The sequence below is a fragment of the Silene latifolia genome, chromosome 11 (assembly GCF_048544455.1).
Source record: "Silene latifolia isolate original U9 population chromosome 11, ASM4854445v1, whole genome shotgun sequence".
In the NCBI taxonomy this organism is placed as follows: Eukaryota; Viridiplantae; Streptophyta; class Magnoliopsida; order Caryophyllales; family Caryophyllaceae; genus Silene; species Silene latifolia.
Window position 1 is genome coordinate 200,422,898 of NC_133536.1, and position 22,774 is coordinate 200,445,671.

At 36.1% G+C, this 22,774-nt stretch overlaps 1 protein-coding gene across 1 annotated transcript; it reads right to left on the minus strand.

The window, feature by feature from the left end:
* Positions 1–484: 484 nt before the first annotated feature.
* On the minus strand, positions 485–22,156 carry LOC141614663 (uncharacterized). Its single transcript, XM_074433409.1, has 5 exons — positions 21,805–22,156; positions 2,536–2,702; positions 2,219–2,447; positions 1,469–1,780; positions 485–1,236 (listed from the first exon to the last, which is right to left on the minus strand). The coding sequence occupies exons 1-5, from the start codon at positions 22,154–22,156 to the stop codon at positions 485–487; spliced, it is 1,812 nt and encodes a 603-aa protein (XP_074289510.1).
* Positions 22,157–22,774: the final 618 nt, after the last annotated feature.

Below are 22,774 nucleotides of genomic sequence, written 5' to 3' on the forward strand. Positions count from 1 at the left end.
CAATATAGGTGGATGTATCCTTTTGAGAGGTAATATCAATATCTTTTACGAAACCTTTTAAGGTTATTACTTGAATGTCATTCATTCTTAACCGAATTTTTTGTAGGTTCTTGAATCATTTGAAACAAAAAATTGGAAATAAAGCTCGTGTTTAAGGGTCATTATGCAACGCATATTTGCTTGAAGAAATAGCAAATTTTTGTTCTTTTTACTTTGAAGAACATATAGACACGAAGGCAAAAGAACTTGACATAGGTCAGAAAAAGCCGGAGCATTCTACCTTGCCTGAGCTATTTCAAGATCACGAGGGCACTACTTCTGGAAAATGTCGTGAAAGATTTTTGGAAGATAACGAATATGAACGTGCACACCTCTATGTTTTTTTTGGTGAAGGGTAAGAATTATATTAATCAAAAGACTCAATATTACATCAGAGTGTGTTCGTATACCATGTACAAGAAAACCGGATCAGCATAAACTAACACTAGCTAATAAGGTCAATCCAAGCTCTATCTTTCTGCTTAAGTGTGGATGAATTCATTTTCTTCCACCGTGCTTTAACTTCCTGCATACTCTGTATCACAATCAACTTAGGTACTCTAACCTGCTGCTGCCAAGCTAGGTTCCTTTCTCTCCATATAGCATACGTCAAACCAACAAAACAAGCTGCAATCCATTTACTTTGGAGCTTGCTCCTCCCTCTACCAGATGAGTACCATTGCATCATCCTCTGTACTGGGAAAGAGCAATGTAACATGTGCTTCAGAATCCTCATGCACTGATTACTATAAGGGCACTGATAAAAGAGATGGTTATGTGATTCAGCACAACCGCCACACAAGTAACAATCATCTCCTTGACCAAACCCCATTCTGAGGAGCCTATCTCTAGTAAGTAGTTTTCCCTGAACACAAGCCCAGAAAATGAAGGAACACCTGGGGACATTTAAGCTTTTCCAACATAAATGTCTCCATGGCACCTTAGTCTTATGAGTTCTCAGCCACTTGCATCCCTCTGTTGTGGTATAGTTAGTGGTACCATTAAGCCAAAGGTCACCACTATAAGCTTTCTTAAGGGTGTCCTTGATCTGAACAATCTTCTTCCATGACCAGCTACTATCATTGGGAGCTTTATAGTTCTGCCAGTCTCCATCTTTCATATAAACATGATTGATCCACCGGACCCATAAATGATCTTTTTTAGCAGCTAGCCACAAAGTGTATTTGCCTAACAACGCTGTATTCCAAAGTTTAGCAGATTTAATGCCCAAGCCTCCTTACTCCTTAGGAGAGCAACAAGTATCCCAGTTTATACTAGGAGCTTTCAAATAAGAATCTTTGCCCCCCCCCCCAAAGGTAATTCCTGCAGATAGAATTGATTTTATTCATAAAACTATTGGGAATAAGAAAAATGGTTGCCCAGTAAGAATGCAAAGTAGACAGTACTGAGTTGACCAGTACCAGTTTACCTGCATAAGAGAGATGCCTTGAACCCCAAGCTCTGGTTCTAGCAACAAGCCTATCAGTTAGCTTATTGCCCTCATTCTTGGTCAGTTTTTTAGAAGAGATGGGTACTCCCAAATATTTGAAGGGTAAGGTCCCCTTCCTGAACCCAGAAATTTGCATAATGTTACCCATGACTTCAGTTGAAACCCCATTGAAATAGATGTCAGACTTGTCTCTGTTGAGCTGCAGACCAGTGGTTGCAGAGAAGGTAGCAAAACCTCTAAGCATCCACATGATAGAAGTATCAGTACCCTTGCTGAAAAGAAGTAAATCATCTGCAAATAACATGTGATTCAATCTTAAAGGACCACAAAGAGGGTGAAATCTGAAATTAGGTTACTGTGCTACCACATGTAACACCCTAGATAAGTATTCCATGCATAAAGTGAAGAGGAGAGGATATAAGGGGTCCCCTTGCCTAAGACCCCTTTTCTCGTGGAAGAAACCAAACCCACTCCCATTAACACTCAGAGAGTAAGAGGGGGTAGTTATACACATCATCACCAGATCAATAAATTTAGTGGGAAACTTCATTGCTCTCATCATCTGAAGAAGAAAGCTCCATTCCACAGTATTATAGGCTTTCCTCAGATCTATCTTAATGAGAAACCTAGGGGAGACACATTTTCTATTGTATTGCCTCACTAGGTCTTGACAAATTAAGACATTCTCCACATTATTCCTCCCTTTCACAAATGCCCCTTAATTGCTACAGATCAACTCAGGCAATACCTCTCCCAGTCTATTACACAAGATTTTAGTGATACACTTATAGAGAATGTTGCAGCAAGTAATAGGACGGAACTCGGTAACACTAGTAGGGCTTCTGAATTTTGGTATCAAAGTAATAGTTGTAGTATTGAGTTGCTTCAGAAGTTGACTAGAGTGGAAGAAGTCAATAACAGCAGCAGTGATATCCCCCCTACCAGGTCCCAAGAGTCCCTGTAAAAGTGGCTTGTAAAACCATCAGGGCGAGGAGACTTTGTAGCAGGGATAGAAAAGATAAATCCTTAACTTCAGCAGGAGTAACAGGTTTCAATAATGCTCTACAATGATGCTCCTCAATCAGTTTACCAGTTCTAACAGTTGGTCCATGAACTTTACTTATTGGCTTAATTTTTCCAAGAAGCTGCATATAATAATTCAAGAAGGCCTGCTGAATATCCTTAGGCTCAGTGTAAGTGTTTCCATCAATCCCTTGAATTTGCAGAATCTTATTTTGAATTTGTCTGGCTTTGATTTTGCTATAAAAATAACTGGAATTTTCATCACCATGTTGTATCCAATCCACCTTGGACTTCTGACTAAGGAAACTGTGGTGAGCTTTGCACCTCTATGTTTTATCTAATTGTGATTCTGATGAGTTGAAATGTAAGGAAAGGTAAGTGGAAAAAAAAATTAATTTTAAATGTTGTTTCAAAAGTAAAACATGCAAAAATTAATTCAAAACTTAATTTGGCATTTTTGAATAGGTTGTTTGAGGACTATATCAAAAGAGAATATCCTGAGTTTTCTATGGTCGAGGATATTTGGAACAAATTTGAAACAAAATTCCCTGACTGGTTTAGAGATCAAGTAAGTAAATAATATATATTCTATAAAGCTTATTTAAATTATATTATTATTTGGTCAATAATTGGTTCATTATCATTAATACTAGGTAAATAATTTAAAAGATCTAGTTTTAATTGCCTTAACAAATGGACCTTCAAGAAAGGTAAAAACATGGAAGCGTTATTCCATCATTGGTTACAAATTTCGAGCTTTCACAGATGGGAAAGATTTTGAAAAGTCGACAATTAACAATGGAGTATGTGTGATTTCGACTGAAGGAGCTGACTACTATGGAACCCTAAATGAAATTGTTGAGTTGTCTTGTACTGGCGAGAAAAATACTTACAACGTTATTTTATTCAAATGTAATTGGATAGATAACTCAGAAAGAGGAATGCAAGTACATAAGGAATATAAACTTGTGGATGTTAATCGGAGCAAAAAATTTCCAAAATATGGCCCATTTGTGTTAGCATATCAAGTGGAACAAGTTTGCTATGCTCCTTATCCAAATATCAAAAGAGATAAAGATCAGTGGTCAGCAGTATTTAAAACAAAGGCCAGGTCACAAGTTGATGCTCCTACTGATGAATCTATCTTTCAAGAAGATGTTAATATTGGTGATACAACATTGGCAATAATTGAAATAGAAGATGAGAATGAAAATGTGGAGGAACAAGAAGAAATGCAAGGAGATGAAATGCAAGTACAGAATGATGATATGCAAGAGGAGGAAGATGAGGAAGAGTTGGGGGAGTGATGCGTGTATTTTATATAAGGTTTTTACCTCATTTTTACATGCATTTCCTTGTTATTTACATGGCATCTAGCTACAAATGCCCCCGAATAGTCTACTTTGGTTTGTCTTGTATAAATTGCAGGTATGAACCAGAAAGGAGCAAAATCAAGCCTGAACTTGTCCTAATCTCATGCATGTTGGAGAACGAGAAGTCGGAGCTTGGAATCTGTCACTTAGAGATACGTGAAGTGGCCTCGGAAGGTGTCAAGAAGTCTACCCGCGCTTATATAGCTCGATCGACCCATTTTGCTACTCATCATGGTCGATCGAATGCTTTATCCTCAAAGAATCACTCGATCGAACTCTGCTATTACTCGATCGAGATAGCCATCCTATGAGGTCTTCGATCGAACGTTTGGTTTGCTCGATCGAATGGTTTGTCAAGTGTTCCTCTCAATCGAATTGTTTAATTTCACTCGATCGAGAGCCTAGGGGTTTTATGCGGATCTTGAGTTTATTTCGAGTTTTGCCCTTTTGTAATTAGGATAAATAAGTATGACGGCAGTCATAATACCTTCTTCTCTTTTTCTTTCCTTCTTTGGACTACTCTCTCTATTACTCTTTTAGAACTTTATGCTTGGAACCCGAATTCTCAATTGTTCTTCCTCTTTGTAATCGGTACTTTCTGCTCGTTATCCTTAATTAATTACTTTAATCTATTGCTTTATTTCAATCAGTCTCTATTGTTGTTATTCTCTTCCTTGACTTTTATTATGTTGATTTCTTCTAGTTTGTGTATTGTTATTGTTCATTCAATAGTCATGCATAGCTAATCTCCTTTGCTAAGACATAGGGGAGCCATGATTTTAAGGGAACTATGAATAGGTGATTAGAACCCGATGCGAATTAGATCTATGTTGTTAATCATTGCATATAATTATTCTTGTCTATTTGAATCGACACAATTAGATAATTAACTTTGGTAAACCTTGTCCTGGATCGGAAGATTGGAAAAGGTGAGACTTGCAGTGAACATTATGGCATTCTAATGAGGGCGGAAGTTAAGTTAGAATTGTCTTAGGGCGAATAGCGGACCAGAAGGACCTTTTCATTACCCTGTAGATCGAATTTGTATTGCCTAAGACCCTAGATTACGTTTCTTAAGAATCATGGTGAACCGACTGTCTTAGCTGTTTCTCTTACTTGATTCCTTCATCGAATTCTCTCCTTTATTTCTCTTGCTTTAATTCTCTCTTTTTGATCTTCTTAGATTAGAACAATCATTAAAACCTCCAAGAAATAGTTACTCAAACGGACTTAGTTTAGCATACATTTTTCCATCTCCCTGTGGAAATCGACCCTACTTACCGCTGACTTCTGTTAGTAGCGTTTACGTATTTATTTTTGATACTAAAACGACGGTATCAGGGAGGAGGCTTTGAAGAAGTATTTAGAAGAAGAAGATGAGGGGGATTTTTTAGATTCGCTTTTTAAAGGCAACCAAGACACTAATTTAAGTGGTGATGATGATGATGATGATGATGATGATGACTAGGATTTATATTAGTTGTAGATGTTTTGTACCTTTTCATTCAATCTTATTACTTTGTTGGTACTATTAGTTGTAGATGCCGTATGGCTTAATTTTAATGAAATCTAGTTTGTTTTCATTCAATCTTACTTTTCATTCAATCTTATTTTTTTTTTTACTTTGTTGCTATTATTTGATTACTTGACTGAGACGGAGGGAGTACTATTTAATTTGTTACTTTGTTGCTATTATTTGATTACTTGACCGAGAGGAGGGAGTACTATTTAATTTCTTACTTTGTTGCTATTATTTGATTACTTGATTTCTTACTTTGTTAATTTCTTACTTTGTTGCTATTATTTGATTATTCGATTTCTTATTTTGTTGATTTCGTACATAGTTGTTACTATTTAATTTCTTACTTGTTGCTATTATTTGATTTTTTATTTTGTTGCTACTATTTGATTTCTAACAATATTGAAGAATTTAGTTGGTTTGTATGGCGACGAGGGGACGAAGAAGAGGTAATAATAGTAATGTAGGAAACCGAGGAAATGAAAACGAGAATGAAGAAATATCAGCAGGTCATCAAGAGCAACAACAAAATGCGCCAATTAAGAAAGTTCATCTCGATCCTCTTGAGCAAGATGGCGTCTGGTAAGTATGTCATTTTTTTCGTAATTAATTATTTTTATAACGATTTATATATATATATATATATATATATATATATATATATATATATATATATATATATATATATATATATATATATAGAGAGAGAGAGAGAGAGAGAGAGGGGTTCTAGTAAGACCACTACATCTAATAAGTCCCTAAGTCCTTATAAGGACCTTAGGATGGAAGGGATGGAGGGATGAGATTACATCTCATTCAAGGGTCACAAATGAACCTCCCTAATCTCCCTCCCTAATTTTGTACAACTCCACCTAATTTTGTACAACTCTTCCACCATTCTAATCTCCCAACTCACTTCCTCATTCACTCATCCTCTCTCATTTCTCACATTCACTCTTTCTCTCTCATTTTCTTCCCACCCTCTCTAAAAAAAAACCAAGCTCATACAAAAAAAACCCAAACTAAAACAAACAAAAAAGTAACCAAAAAAACCACTCCACCTCCACCTCCATCACCCTCACCAGCCGACACCACCACCCTCCCTCCCTTCTTCCCGGCCCACCACCACCCGACCTCCCTCCCTTCTTCCCAGCCCACCATCCGACCTCCCTTCTCGCACCACCCCAACATCCCACCATCCGACCTCCCTTCCCACCTCCCTCCCTCCATCAACCAACAACAACAACAACGCCAACAACCAGCAACAACAACATCACCACCGACATCAACATCGTGACCCATGCCGCCACCCACCACCAAAAACCACCACGACCTCCTTCTGCCGCCTCCCTCTTTTTCCTTCTCTCGGATCTGCAAGCCCCCAGCCCACCACCATTTCCGACCTCACAACCTCCTGCCACCGACCTTACAACCTCCAACCACCGCCGAAAAAAAATTCAGATCTGGGTCGTGGTTGTGCTGCCGCCAGTCTATCCCTCCCACCCTTCTCTTTTTTTTGTTGCAGCTTTTTTTTTCGATCGATGTTTTTTGTTTTTGATGTTTATTGTTTTCAATCTCGTTGTATGCGTTCTCTTTTTTTGTTTTTGATGTTTATTTGTTTGTTTGGTTTTTTTGTTTTCCTGTGTGATTTGGTTACTTTTTTGTTTGTTTTGATTTTTATTGTTTAAATTTCAGATTTGTGGTTTTTGGTTTTTATTTGTTTGGTTTATTTTTTTATTTTTTTGTTATTTGGTTTTTTTGACTTAGTGGTTAGTTTTTTATTATTGTTATTCAAGTTTTTTATTTGTTTGATTTTATGTTATTTGTATATTTTAGATATCATGTTTTATATTTTTTCAAATCTGTCTTGCTAAAGTTATACTATTTACGACTAAAGTTATACACTTAAAACATTAAAGTTATACTATTTACGACTAAAGTTATACCTTCGAAACATTAAAGTTATACTATTTACGACTAAAGTTGTACCATTGAAACATTATGATTTGTGTTATGTTTTGATTTTATTTTTTAAAGTTATACAAATATGGACTAAAGTTATACATATGAAGGACTAAAGTTATATAAAAATGGACTAAAGTTATACAAATATGGACTAAAGTTATACAAATATGGACTAAAGTTATACAAATAAGGACTAGAGTTATACAAAAATTGACTAAAGTTGTACAAAAATGGACTAAAGTTGTACAAAAATGGACTAAAGTTATACAAAAACTGACTAAAGTTATACGAATAAGGACTAAAGTTATACAAAAATGGACTAAAGTTGTACAAAAATGGACTAAAGTTATACAAATATGGACTAAAGTTATACAAATAAGGACTAGAGTTATACAAAAATTGACTAAAGTTGTACAAAAATGGACTAAAGTTGTACAAAAATGGACTAAAGTTATACAAAAACTGACTAAAGTTATACGAATATGGACTAAAGTTATACAAATAAGGACTAAAGTTATACAAAAATGGACTAAAGTTGTACAAAAATGGACTAAAGTTATACAAATATGGACTAATTAAAGTTATACAAAAATGGACTAAAGTTATACAAATATGGACTAAATTCATACAAAAGTTATACAAATATAGTCAGTTTTTGTATAACTTTAGTCCTTATTTGTATAACTTTAGTCAGTTTTTGTATAACTTTAGTCCTTATTTGTATAATTTCAGTCCATATTTGTATAACTTTAGGCAATTTTTGTATAACTTTTGTCCATTTTTGTATAACTTTAGTCCATATTCGTATAACTTTAGTCAGTTTTTGTATAACTTTAGTCCTTATTTGTATAACTTCAGTTCATATTTGTATAACTTTAGTCTTATTTGTATAACTTTAGTCCATATTTGTATAACTTTAGTCAGTTTTTGTATAACTTTAGTCCTTATTTGTATAACTTCAGTCCATATTTGTATAACTTTAGGCAATTTTTGTATAACTTTTGTCCATTTTTGTATAACTTTAGTCCATAACAATATAACTTTAGGCAATTTTTGTATAACTTTAGTCTATTTTGGTATAACTTTAGTGCATTTTTGTATAACTTTAGTCCATTTTTGTATAACTTTAGTCCACCAAACTACCACCACAAAACGAGATAATAAAGTTATTTTTTCAAAATATTAAAATTAACTTATTATATGAGATTTATTTTACCCAAAATCTTAAGAAAAAAATGTAACAAAAACGAGAATTGAGAAAATAGATAAAAAGACAAGAATAAACAAAATAAAAGACAACAAAAATAACGAATGAAAAAAACACAACAAAAATAACGAATGAAAAAAACAACTCAAAACATAAAAAATAACACCAAAACGGAAAAAAAAAAAAAAAAAAAAAAAAAAAAAAAAAAAAAAAAAACGTTCCGGCGGCGGCGGCGGCGGTTGTGAGACGGTGGGTGGTGTCGGGTGGGGTGGTGGTGTAGAGGAAGAGAACTTTTTTATTTATTTGGATTTTTGATTTCTTGGGTTTTTGATTTTTTTGGGTGTTTTGGGTTTTTTTATTTATTTGGATTTTTGGGTTTTTTATTTATTTGGATTTTTTGGGTTTTTTTTTTGAGAGTTTGAGAGAAAAGAGAAGTGAAATGTGTAAGATGAAAGAGAAATGGATGAGTGGAAAACAAATATATAGTAAATTAGTGATTAATTAGAGTGGATTAGTGAAGGAGGAGAGAGATGGTGAGATTAGCTAATAAACACACTTTTTTGGGGTTGATCTTGGCCATCCATTTTCACCATCCAATGGCTCTTAATAGAACTTATGGATTCATTATATATCTTGGCCTTACATGATCTCTTCTCTCTCTCTCTCTCTCTATATATATATATATATATATGTATATATATGTATATGTATATATATGTATATGTATATATATGTATATGTATATATATATGTATATGTATATGTATATGTATATATATATGTATATATATATATATATATATATATGTATATATATATATATATGTATATGTATATATATATATATATATATATATAGAAGGGTTCTCATAAGGTCCTTACATCTTATGAGTCCCTAAGTCCTTATAAGGACTTTAGGATGGAAGGAATGGAGGGATGAGATTACATCTCATTTAAGGGTCACAAATGAACCTCCTTAATCTCCCTCCCTAATTGTGTATAACTCCTCCTAATTTTGTACAACTCTTCCACCATTCTAATCTCCCTACCCACTTCCTCATTATTCATTCATTCACACTTCTCTCATACACTCATTCTCTCTCATCTTTCTCTCATTCTCTCAAAAAAAAAACCAAATCAACAAAAAAAAACCAACAAAAAAAAACCAAACAAAAAAAAAAACAATAACAACTTCATCGTCCTCCCTCCTTTACTCCACCACCATTCACCATATTCAAACACCTCCTTCCCTCTCTCCCTCCCTCCCTCTCTCGTCTACCGCCCCCCACCCCCACCACACACACAACCACCCACAACCGATAGCCCGACAACAACAACAACCCGCCAGAATCCCGACCTCCGTCGCCAACCAACCAAAACGACACCACCAGTCTTTACCACCACCCGCCACTCCCTTTTTTTCCTTTCAGATATGGCCACCGCGACCCCACAACCGCCACCACGCCACACACTCAACCTGATATTGCCGCCGCTCACGCCGACCACCAACCGTCCTCCTTTCAGATTCATTTTTTTTTAAAAAATTAAAGGGGTTGGTGTTTGTGTCGGTGGATGCGGGTGTTGGTGTTGGTCTCGGTGGGTCGTGTGGTGGCTGTTATTGTTGTCGGCTGGTGGGTCGTGTGGTGGGTGTTGTTGCACCACCAATTCCGTCTCCCTCACCTTCTTCTTTCTTTTTCTGATTTTTTTTTGTCGTTCCTTTGTTTTTGTATTTTTTCTTTGTTTTGTATTTTTTTTTAGTTTAGTTTTTTTTATTATTATTTGAGATTTGGTATTAATTTTGTGTGGTGTTTTTTTTTTAGATCTATTGGTTTTTTTGTGTTTTTGTCATATTTACTTTATTTTGTTATTGTTATTTGGTTTTTAATTTTTGTTGGTTATTAATTTTTTGTTGGTTATACACTTAAAACATTAAAGTTATACTATTTATGACTAAAGTTATACACTTAAAACATTAAAGTTATACTATTTACGACAATAGTTATTGGTGTCGGTCATATGGTTTGTGCTATTAGTTTTCATTTTTTTTAGTTTAGTTTTTTTTATTATTATTTGAGATTTGGTATTAATTTTGTGTGTTGTTGGTTTTTTTAGATCTATTGGTTTTTTTGTGTTTTTGTCATATTTACTTTATTTTGTTATTGTTATTTGGTTTTTAAATTTTTGTTGGTTATTAATTTTTTTGTTGGTTATTGATGGTTGTTATTTTTTTTTTTCAGATTTAATATTTGTTGATTAATTACGATTTTTCATATTTATTTGGTTTTTATAAAAGTTATACTATTTACGACTAAAGTTATACACTTAAAACATTAAAGTTATACTATTTACGACTAAAGTTATACACTTAAAACATTAAAGTTATACTATTTACGACTAAAGTTATACCCTTAAAACATAAAAGTTATACAATTTACGACTAAAGTTATACCCTTTAAACATTAAAGTTATACTATTTACGACAAAAGTTATACATTTTATGACTAAAGTTATACATTTTATGACTAAAGTTATACATTTTATGACTAAAGTTATACCCTTGAAACATTAAAGTTACAATTTTTATGACTAAAGTTATACATATTGTCCATTAAAGTTATACACTGCGTGCATTAAAGTTATACACACGATATATAATTTTTTTGAGAATTTGGTTAGACTATTATTTTTTTTTTTGAGAATTTGGTTTGTGGGATGTCTTTCGGTTTTTTTTTCATTAATTTCTTTGGCCTTTTTTCAGTGTTCACATATTATGGTCTTTTTTTAGATAAGGATTTTTGTTTTTCTAGTATTGTTGGTTTGGATTTTGGTTTTTTCTTTTATTAAAGTTTGGTTTTTTTTTTTTTTTTTTTTTCAGATCTACTTTTTTCAGTCCACTATATTTTTTTGTTAGATTATTTATTATTGTATTGTATTTTCTAATTTTTGATCTTTGTTGTTTTTAATTTCTAATTTGTTATTTTTCAAGTTTCATATTTTGGGCTGAAGTTATACAATAATCGAAATAAAGTTATACTATTAACTACTAAAGTTATACATTGTATAAATTGAAGTTACACAAATTTTGGACTAAAGTTCTACATCTTGTCTATTAAAGTTATACACTGAGTGCATTAAAGTTATACATCTTGTCTATTAAAGTTATACACTGCGTGCATTAAAGTTATACAATTTTGGACTAAAGTTATACAATTTTGGACTAAAGTTATACGCTTAAAATATTAAATCTCTTATTCTTCTCATTTCTCTTCATTTTTGGACTAAAGTTGCGCTATTTTGGACTAAATAATGTCACTTTATGGACTAGAGTAATTTGGACTTAAAGTTATACAAATATGGACTAAAGTTATACAAATTTGGACTAAAGTTATACAAATATGCACTAAAGTTATTCATAATAACAGTGAAGTTGAACACAATGTCATTGAAGTTGCACACAATGTGGATTGAAGTTATATATAATGTCAGTGAAGTTATACTTAATGTTGATTGAAGTTGTACAAAATGTCTTTGAAGTTGTACACATTTTGTATAAATTTAGTCTATAATAGTATAACTTTAGTCATATTTTGTATAACTTTAGTCTATAATAGTATAACTTTAGTCATTTTTTGTATATCTTTAGTCCAAAATTGTGTAACTTTTAGTCCTTTTTTGTATAACTTTAATCCTTTTTTGTATAACTTTAGTCCTTTTTTGTATAACTTTAGTCCAAAAATCGTGTAACTTTAATCCATAATAGTATAACTTTTGTCTAAATGTAATTAAGATTTGAAACTAACACAATGTCATTGTTGTACATAATGTAAGTTAAAGTTGTACATAATGTCAGTGGAGTTATACATAATGTCAGTGAAGTTATACATAATGTTCAGTGAAGTTATACATAATATCGGTGAAGTTGCACACAATATCATTGAAGTTGTACATAATGTAAATTAAAGTTATACATAATGTCAGTGAATAAAGACAATATCTTCTTTTTAGATCTAGTAATTTATATAACAAGACGAATTTTAAAGAAACGACATTTGTAAAAATAAAAAAGTATATCCCCAAAAAAACCCGAATTTTTTTTAAAAAAACGTATAACAAGAAGATATTTGAAAAGAATAAGTAACAACAAAACCAACAAAAATTAACAAATAAAATAAACCGACCCAAACAACAAATTTAACACAAAATCTAAAAAAAAAAAAAAAAAAAAAAAAAAAAAAAAAAAGTGACGAAAATAACCGAGACGCAAAATCTGGAAAAAAAAACGAGTTTATAGAATTTACCGACGGCGGTGGTGGAGGTGGGTGGCGGTGGGCGGTGGGTAATGTCGGGTGGGATAGTGGTGGGTGGTGGTGAATGAGGAAGAGAAGAATGAATGATTTATTTGGGTTTTTTGATTTATTTGGATTTTTTGGGTTTTTTTATTTAATTGGATTTTTTGGGTTTTATTTATTTATTTGGGTTTTGGGGTTTTTTATTTATTTGGATTTTTATTTTTTGGGGTTTTAGAGAGAAGATGGGTTGTGTGATATGTGAGTGAAGTGGATGAGAGGAAAAGAAGTTATAGTGAATTAGTGATTAATTAGAAGGATTAGTGAAGGAGGAGAGAATGAGTGATATTAGTCCATAAACACACTTTTTGGAGGTTGATCTTGGCCATCCATCTTCACCATCCAAGGGCCCTTAATAGAACTTATGGACTCAAATACATATGTTGGCCTTAGTTGATCTCTTCTCTCTCTCTCTCTCTCTCTCTCTCTCTCTCTATATATATATATATATATATATATATATATATATATATATATATATATATATATATATATATATATATATATATTTATTATATTGCCATTTTTTTTCAGGTTCAGTGATGCATCCGTTGTGAACTTGATATCGGACACTATTGGATGCAACTACACCAAACATGCTCCTAATTGGAAAATGGCGTCATCTACTATAAAGAAGCATTGGTGGATTTTTTTTTTTTTTTATTAGGTAAGAAAACTAGGTTCATCCTCTAGGGTAGGACCAACCTATCTCATCCTTTCGAATGAGGGAGGTAAGTTGAAACCACCGACTATCAAACCACCTCGAAAGAGTTGGACATGAATGTCCAACAGAAGCCATGAAGTCAGCAACCTTGTTGGCTTCACGAAAGCAATATTTAATTATCACTTCATCGAAAAACTGAAGGTCTAATTTCACATCTTTGATAATATTAGAAATTTCCCACGGAATTTGCCAAGTACCTCGAATCGAGTTAATAACACATAAGTTATCACCCTCCACAATTAACTTTGAAATTCCTAAGTATTTAGCTGCTAAAATTCCTTCGTTTAAAGCAAGTGCTTCCGCAACAAGGATACTATTGGATCCACACTTTATTGCTCCCAACAAAACGACTTTACCATTGTGATCTCTTATAGAATATCCTAAAGCAGCTTTATTACTTCTATTCTCGATCCGTCAAAATTTAGCTTTAGGAAACCGTTTGTAGGTTTTTCCCACCAAATCTCTTTGGTGTAATTGGTTTGAGGTATTAGCAATTGTCATTATTTTAATATTAGGTATTTTATTCATTTATTTTATATTTATTTACAATGAAGTTTATTTTCTAACTTTATCGTTTATTGAACAATGGCATGTTAGTTACCATCACCGCGACAAGGCAAGGGTTAAGAAGGCTTGGGAAGATGCCATGAAGACCCGTTTACGGCAAATGATTTATCGAACTTATCATAAGGAAGAGCATGAAAAGCCGGATTAGATTAGTGTTGAGTTGCACCGTAAATTGAAGAAAAGACCAGTTGAAGAACCTACTTTTACGGAATGATCGGAGCAGTATTCGGCTAACCAGAAGTTGGGATGTGAAGAGAAGGGGAAGGCGTTGGGTACTCACCTAATGGGTCGAAAAAACACATTGCAATATATGGACTCAATGGTAATTTCTTCACTTGCTTTTTTAATTTATTACCTTTTTTTTTCTTTAACTTTATTTAAAGTTAGTAATTATATTTAACAAGTATCAAAATTGTAGGTTGATAAAGATGAGGTTGGAGAAATTCCATCCGCTTTGCACTTGCTGGGGAAGACAAAGAAGCATATCAATAAAGGATGGTTAACCAAAAAAGGCAGTCAACTCTTTGTAAGTTACTATAATTATTTAATTTAACTCATTTTTTCAATCATGGTTATTTAGTAGATGGTATCTAATCTTTTGCTTTTTAATGATATAGGGTAATATCATCTGAAAGAAAGCTCAGTTTCAGAGTCAAGGGGTCGAGAACATCGATGATAATGAGATTTATCTTGAAGAACATGGAGGATTTGATGAGAAAGGTAGAGTATATGGCGCGGGACCAGAAGCACCACTCATTTGGGAGCACCACCACCACTCGACTGGCAACACCACTTCTACACCTCATACTCCGGGTTTTGTTGGTAGAGTCGCAAAACAGAATGCCCGACTTAAGCAAAAAGAGGCCGAACAATCTCAAAGGATTGCGGCAATAGAGGAGTTCTTGAGCCAACAAGGTTTTACTACTCAAACTTTTAACCCCGGAGGTGTATTTCAAGGTCGAAATGACTTTGATGATTATGGTGGCGACAATGCTAGGCCTAATTCTACTCCTTTTGCCTCATTCACTCCCGTGCATTGATTAGTAGCCATTAGTTAGTTTTAGACTTATTTAGCTTTGTTTGTTGAACACGTATTTAGTTTAAGTTTGTTGAACACGTATTTAGTTTAAGTTTGTTGAACACGTATTTAGTTTAAGTTTGTTGTGTACTAAACTTATGTAAACCTTTTATTTTAAGGTTATGCGAAAACGTTGTTTGGAAATCTCGTCTTGAACGAGTTGTGAATTTGTTGAGTGCTGGAATTTTCTGTGTGTTTGCAGGAAACTGTATGTAATTGATTTCTAAGAAATTTGGGGGAGCTGGGAACGCTGTAAACCCCCTGGAACGGAATTTGTGACGGAAAATCCGTCGCAACGGTTGACTATAGCTTTGACTTTAGCAGCCACGTGGCCTTTATGAATAGTATATTGTGACGGAAATTCCGTCGCAAATGTTGACTACATGTTTGACTTTAGAACCCATGTGGCCTGTATGAACAATATATTGCGACGGAAATTCCGTCGCAAATGTTGACTACAGGTTTGACTTTAGCAGCCACATGGCCTATATGAACAGTATATTGCGACGGAATTTTCGTCGCAAATGTTGCCTATATGTTTGATCCTGACAGTAGTGTGGACCCCATTACAGTGTCTTGCGATGGAAATTCCGTTGCAGGATAAGATTTTGTGACGGAATTCTGTGACGCCTCTATCCGTCGCAGAATTTCATTTGCTACGGAATTTCCGTCGCAAAATTTTATTTTGCGACGATTATCTGCGACGGTCAAATTTCATCGCAGGTCCGTCGCAAATACTATATTTGCGACGGTATATCGGTATTTGCGACGGATTTATCCCTCGCTATGGAACCTTTTCTTTGTAGTGGCAACTAATGAGCCTCGTTCGTCCCTTCAACTCGCAAAGAAATACAATGAGGTATGCACTCCTTTGCAAGGCAAGTGGGGGCTTGCGCAAAATCAAGACACATCCAACATTTAAGCACGTAAGGAAGTAATGGAATGCATCTAACAAAAATGGTCCACTTTCCTCATCTAAGTGGTCGAGTTTTCGCCTCAAAAACATGGTCTTGGTCGGGAAATACCGTCTCAGAGTTCCAACGTAGGTGCCAATCCCCTAAGGGTCGCCCATGCAACCCTAATGTGACCACCAAAGCCCAAGAAACAAATTCAAGAGCGGGGAAAGGGGAAATAAAGCTAGTCCTCTAAGATTTGTAAGACCGACTCCAGATTCAACCGAAGACCCATGACTAACAGGACCTAAGTCAACGACATCCTCACGGTTTTCACTTGCCACTCATTTTAACAACGGGTGTTTTCTGTACAAAAAGTAACCAAAACACTCTCCTACTACGACTCGTGAGAACGTGTACGCAACCTAATGTATAAGACCATCCTATGACCAAGTGAGATGCAAAAAAATGGGAAAATCCACATAGTATGAAACAAAGGTTGTAACGGGGCTAGGGAGAAGGACGAAACGGGATTGTTGCAAACAACGTTAGGATATGTGAGGTTCAAATCAAGAATGGTCAACATACCACTTTTCCCACTTCTTATTGCAACACATGAGACACGTCTATGCCGTAACATAGAATTGATCACCAAAACTATGCAAAAATTGCATAAACCCAACTCAAATTGGAAAAACATGAAAATCCTCCTCTTATTTCAACAAATGAGTAACGTCTACAACCTAATAAGAATCCGGTTTCCCAAGATCAAGCAAAAATTGTTTAAACCTGACTCACTTCGAAAAAACATCAAATACCCTTTATCCTAGCAACGGCTTTTTCTACCCCTTAAATGATAAGTAGGGGTGTTGCTTGCTCTTTCTCTTTTTCTAAAACAAGTATTTACAATCACGACTTCTCTTTTTTTGTATTTTTCAAAACTTTTCTTATTTTCTCTTTTGTTTTTCATTTCCTTTTCAAAACCTCTTACTTATATGCAAATGCCGAATTGAAACCAAAATTCCGACCAAGTGAATGCACATGTCATACACTAACATAGCACTCAACACACCTCCTAGCTCACTATTACAAGTATGACTCATTCTTGATGAAGGAAGGTCATTATGGAATGTAGCTTGTATTGTGGTTATGCCAAATGAAATAGGCTAAGGCTCAAAAGGGGTGCATAAAAAAAGGCACTAATGTAACGGTCAAAACAAGGCTTGTTTAGGTAATGTGAGGTTCAAATATGTGCAAACAAGTTTATTTCATAAAATTTGCATAAAAAGAAAATAACTCTCGATCTAAGGACGGAATGACACACTTATACGTCTAGACATAACACGTCTCGCGAGGAGACCTACTCACAATCCTAAGCGGGGGTCGGGTATGAGTGTACCGACATTAGGAGGCTCTAATCTTCACATATGAGTAGCTAGGTCAAGGCCTAGTTGTAGCCTACGGTCTTTGGTCTCACAAGGTGGTCTAGACTCAATAGACAAACTCCTTTTCCCATGAATAACCAAATGGTCACGGGTGCGAGCCAGGGGGAGGGGGGAGGCACTATTGGAAGATGTTCATCGGTGGGGTATTTACTTCCCTCCCTTGATCATATTTCAAGCGAAACATTTATATACAAACTAAGTGCAAGACTATATATAAAAACAACACATATATACATTTGACAAATGCATGCGGAAATTAAACAAACATGAATTTAAACGTGCAACAAGTTGGCTAATCCTAGCGACAGTTCAACATCAACCATCCAAAGTTCCCCAAAGGAACATCCAAGGCACAAAAATCTCATCCTCCTCCATATTATACAACAATATAAAAGAGAAAGAACGAAAAAGGAGGAAGAGATAAGAACGTCTATACCAAGCGGTCTTCTAGTCTCCTTTTTACCTTGGATAGTCAATGTACCTATGCCACTTTGTTAGCCAAACAAATGTATATACAATGCAATATTTTTGGATTTTTTTTGAATTTTTAGTCATTTTTGGAATTTTTATATCAAATTTATAAATATATATACAAATATATACAAAGTGGATATTTCCCTCCCCACACTTGAAATTTTATATTATCCTCAATGGAACACAGTATAGGGAGTGAAAGGGAAAAATAAGAATTTTTTTTTCAATTTTTCGAAAATAAAACACATATTTTTGTTGTTTTTGTATTTTTCTTAAAATCAAATAACATATTTTTGTTTTTTTTTGGCCTCCTCCCCACACTTATTATATACAATATCCGGTGACGGAGAAAGTGTGGATAGGAGGCGAATTTTGAAATAGAAGAACGTATTTTTGGGGGTTTTTTTTTTACTTTTTTTATTTTAAGGAATCTCCTCCCCACACTTATTTATTTATATATATATATATATATATATATATATATATATATATATATATATATATATATATATATATATATATATATATATATATATATATAGTGTATGGAGGAGATTCCAAACTAAATTGCATGTTTTTGTGATGTTTTCGATTTTTCATTTTTTTTTTTTTTTTTTTTTTTGTATTTTGAAATGTGGATGCAATGCATGAACTATCCTATATGCAATATTGAAATTACGATGCAAACTACGCTAAATGCGCAATTCCTACATGTGATAATATTTTACAAAATTTAAATCTAATGCAAGCCGAAATGAATACAACTAAGTGATTTACTAGGCTAAATATATTACAAGTAATCTAAATGCATACGAAAGTAAATATGAATGAGAGAGTTTGGATCAAGGGAGTCATACTCGGCTTTGGATTGAATTGAGAGCAAAATTAGGCCATGGAGTTAGGCCATCTAGGACTCGTCGTCCTCATCATCATCATCTCCGGTCCCGAACTGGGACTCCCGGATGAAGTCATCTGTGTTCATGGCCACGGTCGAGTCATCTACTCCTGTGGTCAAGTCAATGTCGACCTCCTGGCCCGCTCCTGAGCCGCTAGGAAAGCTGGCATCACCGAATATGGAGGGGGTCCCTCCAAACCACTGAGTATCATGCCCCTCCCCTTTAGTAGAGGGCGGGGTGGGGAAAACCGGAACGCTAAAGTAGTCCGGCCGAATGTTCATGTCGGCGTAGGCAAAGCTCCCGTCCTTGGGGTACCCACCATCCGGCTCAAGGTAGTAAGATGGGTAAAGGCCGGAGGGGTGGTTATATTGCCTCCTTCGATAATCATCATTAATAGGGAATTGGCCCACCGATTGGTCAAAGTATATCCTATCCAACAGTTTTTGCAAACCGAGCTCTCACTAGCGGCCATTTGCAATCTCAATCTCATGTTGTTCATAAATGATACCAAGTCGGAGTGGAGCGGGGTTGGTTAAGGAGGGCGTCTTTATGAGGCTTCTTCACCAAATTGGGGGTTCCAAGGATTGGATTGGAAGGCGGATGGAGTCGGCATCATGAACCGGAGACTAGATGTGGTCTCCGTCGGGTTGTCCCTCCCATAGATGATTGGTGGATTTTGGGGAGGTTGGGACGGGTCTTCCTCCGCTTCAATCTCAAGGAGTTAGGCTTCTTGGTCGGGTTTGATTTTCATTTTGTTGGCATTTGGGAGCGGGATGGAGTTCCGCTTTTGGATTTGCCAATACTCAAGGCCGTTAAAAGGGTTTGTCTTGATCCACTCAAGAGATTTCATCATGTAGTCTTTTGTTATGTAAGTCTCTCAGGGTAGCCAATGCATCCCGGAGAAGTCCACCTGCCGGTCCATGCTTTTGTCAATGCGGGTGATGATGCCACCCACATGTAGTGGAACCTTTTGCCCCGGAGAGTTGGCCAATTTGGCTAAGTGCAGGGCCATGTGATGAGCCACATTGATTTTGTAGGGCTTAGGTTTCATGATTAAATATGAGCCTAAAATTTCAAGCTCAATAACCCTAAATACCCAAGGTTCATCGACGGCAAAGATAGTGCACCCCAAAAATCGGTGCCAAATCCTCATGGGTGCATTATGAAATGAAGTAGCCGACCCTTTCACACCATTCTTGTCATCTAAGCCTGAAATAGCCTTCCGCACTCATGAAAAGTGGAGGGTGTCGGATGCCTTGTGGGTAGAGACATTTTACAACCCGAAAATATTGGCAAGTCGGGCAAGGTAATTGTATGGTCTCGATTCATGAGACGGAAGTGCAATTGGGCCACCATCCTGGTTTGTCTATCCTTATAAAGATGTAAACTACTCAATAATTCCCAAGTAATACGGAGGTAAGTTCTCTCATGCATGTTATACATTCCTTTCGTACCCACTCCCATAAACAAGGCCTCCGTCTCCTTATCTAAACCTAGGTTCCGCATAGCGGGGCGGCAAATAAATCGAGTCGGGGTTAGGGGGCGTTGCTTAAAGAGTATAAATTTACCTTTTTGAGTTTGTGTGAGAAACTCAACCTCCGGAAAGTCGGGATCTGGGATTGTATCGTTAGCCGCCACCTAGACTAGTTGTTGTTATAGTGCCCTTGCGAGATCCCCCCTTATCCTCTTTCCCGTCATAGATGAAGGATTGGAAGGTTAGTGGTGATGTAGGGTTGGTGGTTGGTTGAATGTTGAAGGTAAGGAGGGGGTTTAATAGAGTATGGGTGTGGTAAGAGAGAGAGAGAGAGAAAGAGAGAGAGAGAGAGAGAGAGAGAGAGAGAGAGAGAGAGAGAGAGAGAGAGAGAGAGAGAGAGTATATTTAGAGAGATGGAAATTTTCTAAAAAAATGAGGAATTGATATGTGATTTTCAAGTCTTATTTGGGTATTACGGGGCTCTGTGCCGGCGGGGGCACCGGCTGCCGGTCCACCGGTTGGGGGCTCTTTGCCTTGAATTCAAAAAAATCAATTTTTTTCCAGAAATATAAAGTCTCGCTGCCGGTGGGGGCACCGGCTGCCGGTCCACCGGCAGGGAGCTCCTCTCCTTCTCCTTTTCCTTCTTTTGTTCATCAATGCCAGGTTCCCTGTCGGTAGGCCGGCTGCCGGCTTGCCGGAAGAGAACACTTATTCCTTCATTTCTTCGTGATTTCTCCAATAATGGGATTCTCTGCCGGTGAGCCGGCTGTCGGCAGAGAATCATGGTCCTTCAATTTTTTCTTCATTTTTCCTCAATAGCTGGATTCCTTGCCGGTGGGCCAGTTGCCGGCAAAGAATCTCTTCTCTTTGAATTTTTTTTCAGTTTCTTCAATATGCGGATGTTCCCTGCCGGTGACCCGACTGTCGGCCTACCGCAGAGATCCCCCCATTTTGTTATTTCATCAATCAAAGTTTCCTCAAGTTGAATAGCGCTCGCCGCCGATGGGGTCACCGGTTGCCGGTCCACCGGCACGGGAGCACTATTTGTGAAATTCAGCCCTTGTCCTTCCTTTTTCTCTTCTTTCTTCTTCACTTTCGCATTTTTAAAATAAATCCAACTCCTTCACTTACCTATTTTCTCATGTTTTCCACTCTCATGCTGACGCATCATGTCGGGAATTGGGCTAAGTGAAGGGTCCCGTCACACAACCCAATATGTGCCAAGCACGATGTTTCCAAATTCTCTCATTATCTAACTACATGCATGTTATTTACAAGTGGTGGTTCTTGTGGAACTCCACCAAACCAAATCATTGTCCAATTCTTTTAACTTGACTCTTCCTCGGGAAGTGGTTTCCTGAGGTAGAACACTTCAATCAGACCCTTGTCATCTCCGTCGTAGTAACGCTTCACTCGTTGCTCATTAACTTTGAAGGTTCCTCCTTCCTCACTCCAAAGTTCAAAGGTGTCATAAGGAGATATATCCATCACCTTAAAAGGTCCTGACCACCTCGATCGTAGCTTACCCGGGAACACTTTCACCTTGGAATTGAAAAGGAGAACAAGGTTTCCTACACCGGTATCTTTCTTCACAATTTTGGCATCATGCCATTTCTTCGTTTGATCCTTGTAAATTTTGGAGCTCTCATAAGCTTCCAACCTCAATTCTTCTAGTTCATTCATTAGAATGAATCAAGCTTCTCCGGCAGCATCAAAGTCAAAATTCATTTCTTTAAGAGCCCACCAAGCCTTGTGCTCTAGCTCAACGGGCAAATGACATGCTTTGCCATACACAAGCTTGTAGGGTGTGGTGCCAAGAGATGTTTTGTACGTCGTTCTCAATGCCCATAATACATCAGGGAGCTTTTGGGACCAATCCTTCCGGCTCTTGATAGTCACGTTCTCCAAGATAGCTTTAATTTAGCGATTAGAAACCTCCACTTGCCCACTAGTTTGAGGGTGGTAGGCAAGGGCGGTTTTATGCCGCACTCCGTGTGACTCTAGCAACGCCTCGAAAGTGCTCTTGTGGAAATGAGAGCCACCATCACTAATCACAACTCGTGGAGTTCCGAACCGGGGGAAGATTGTGCTTTTGAACAACTTCATCACAACCTTGGAGTCATTGGTTGGTGATGCAACCGCGTCTATCCACTTTGAAACACAGTACACGGCGACCAAAATGTATTCATTGCCGCATGAGTTGGGAAATGGTCCCATAAAGTCTATACCCCAACAATCGAATAGCTCAATTTCAAGGATGTTGTTAAGGGGCATCTCATTCCTCTTTCCGATGTTGCTGGT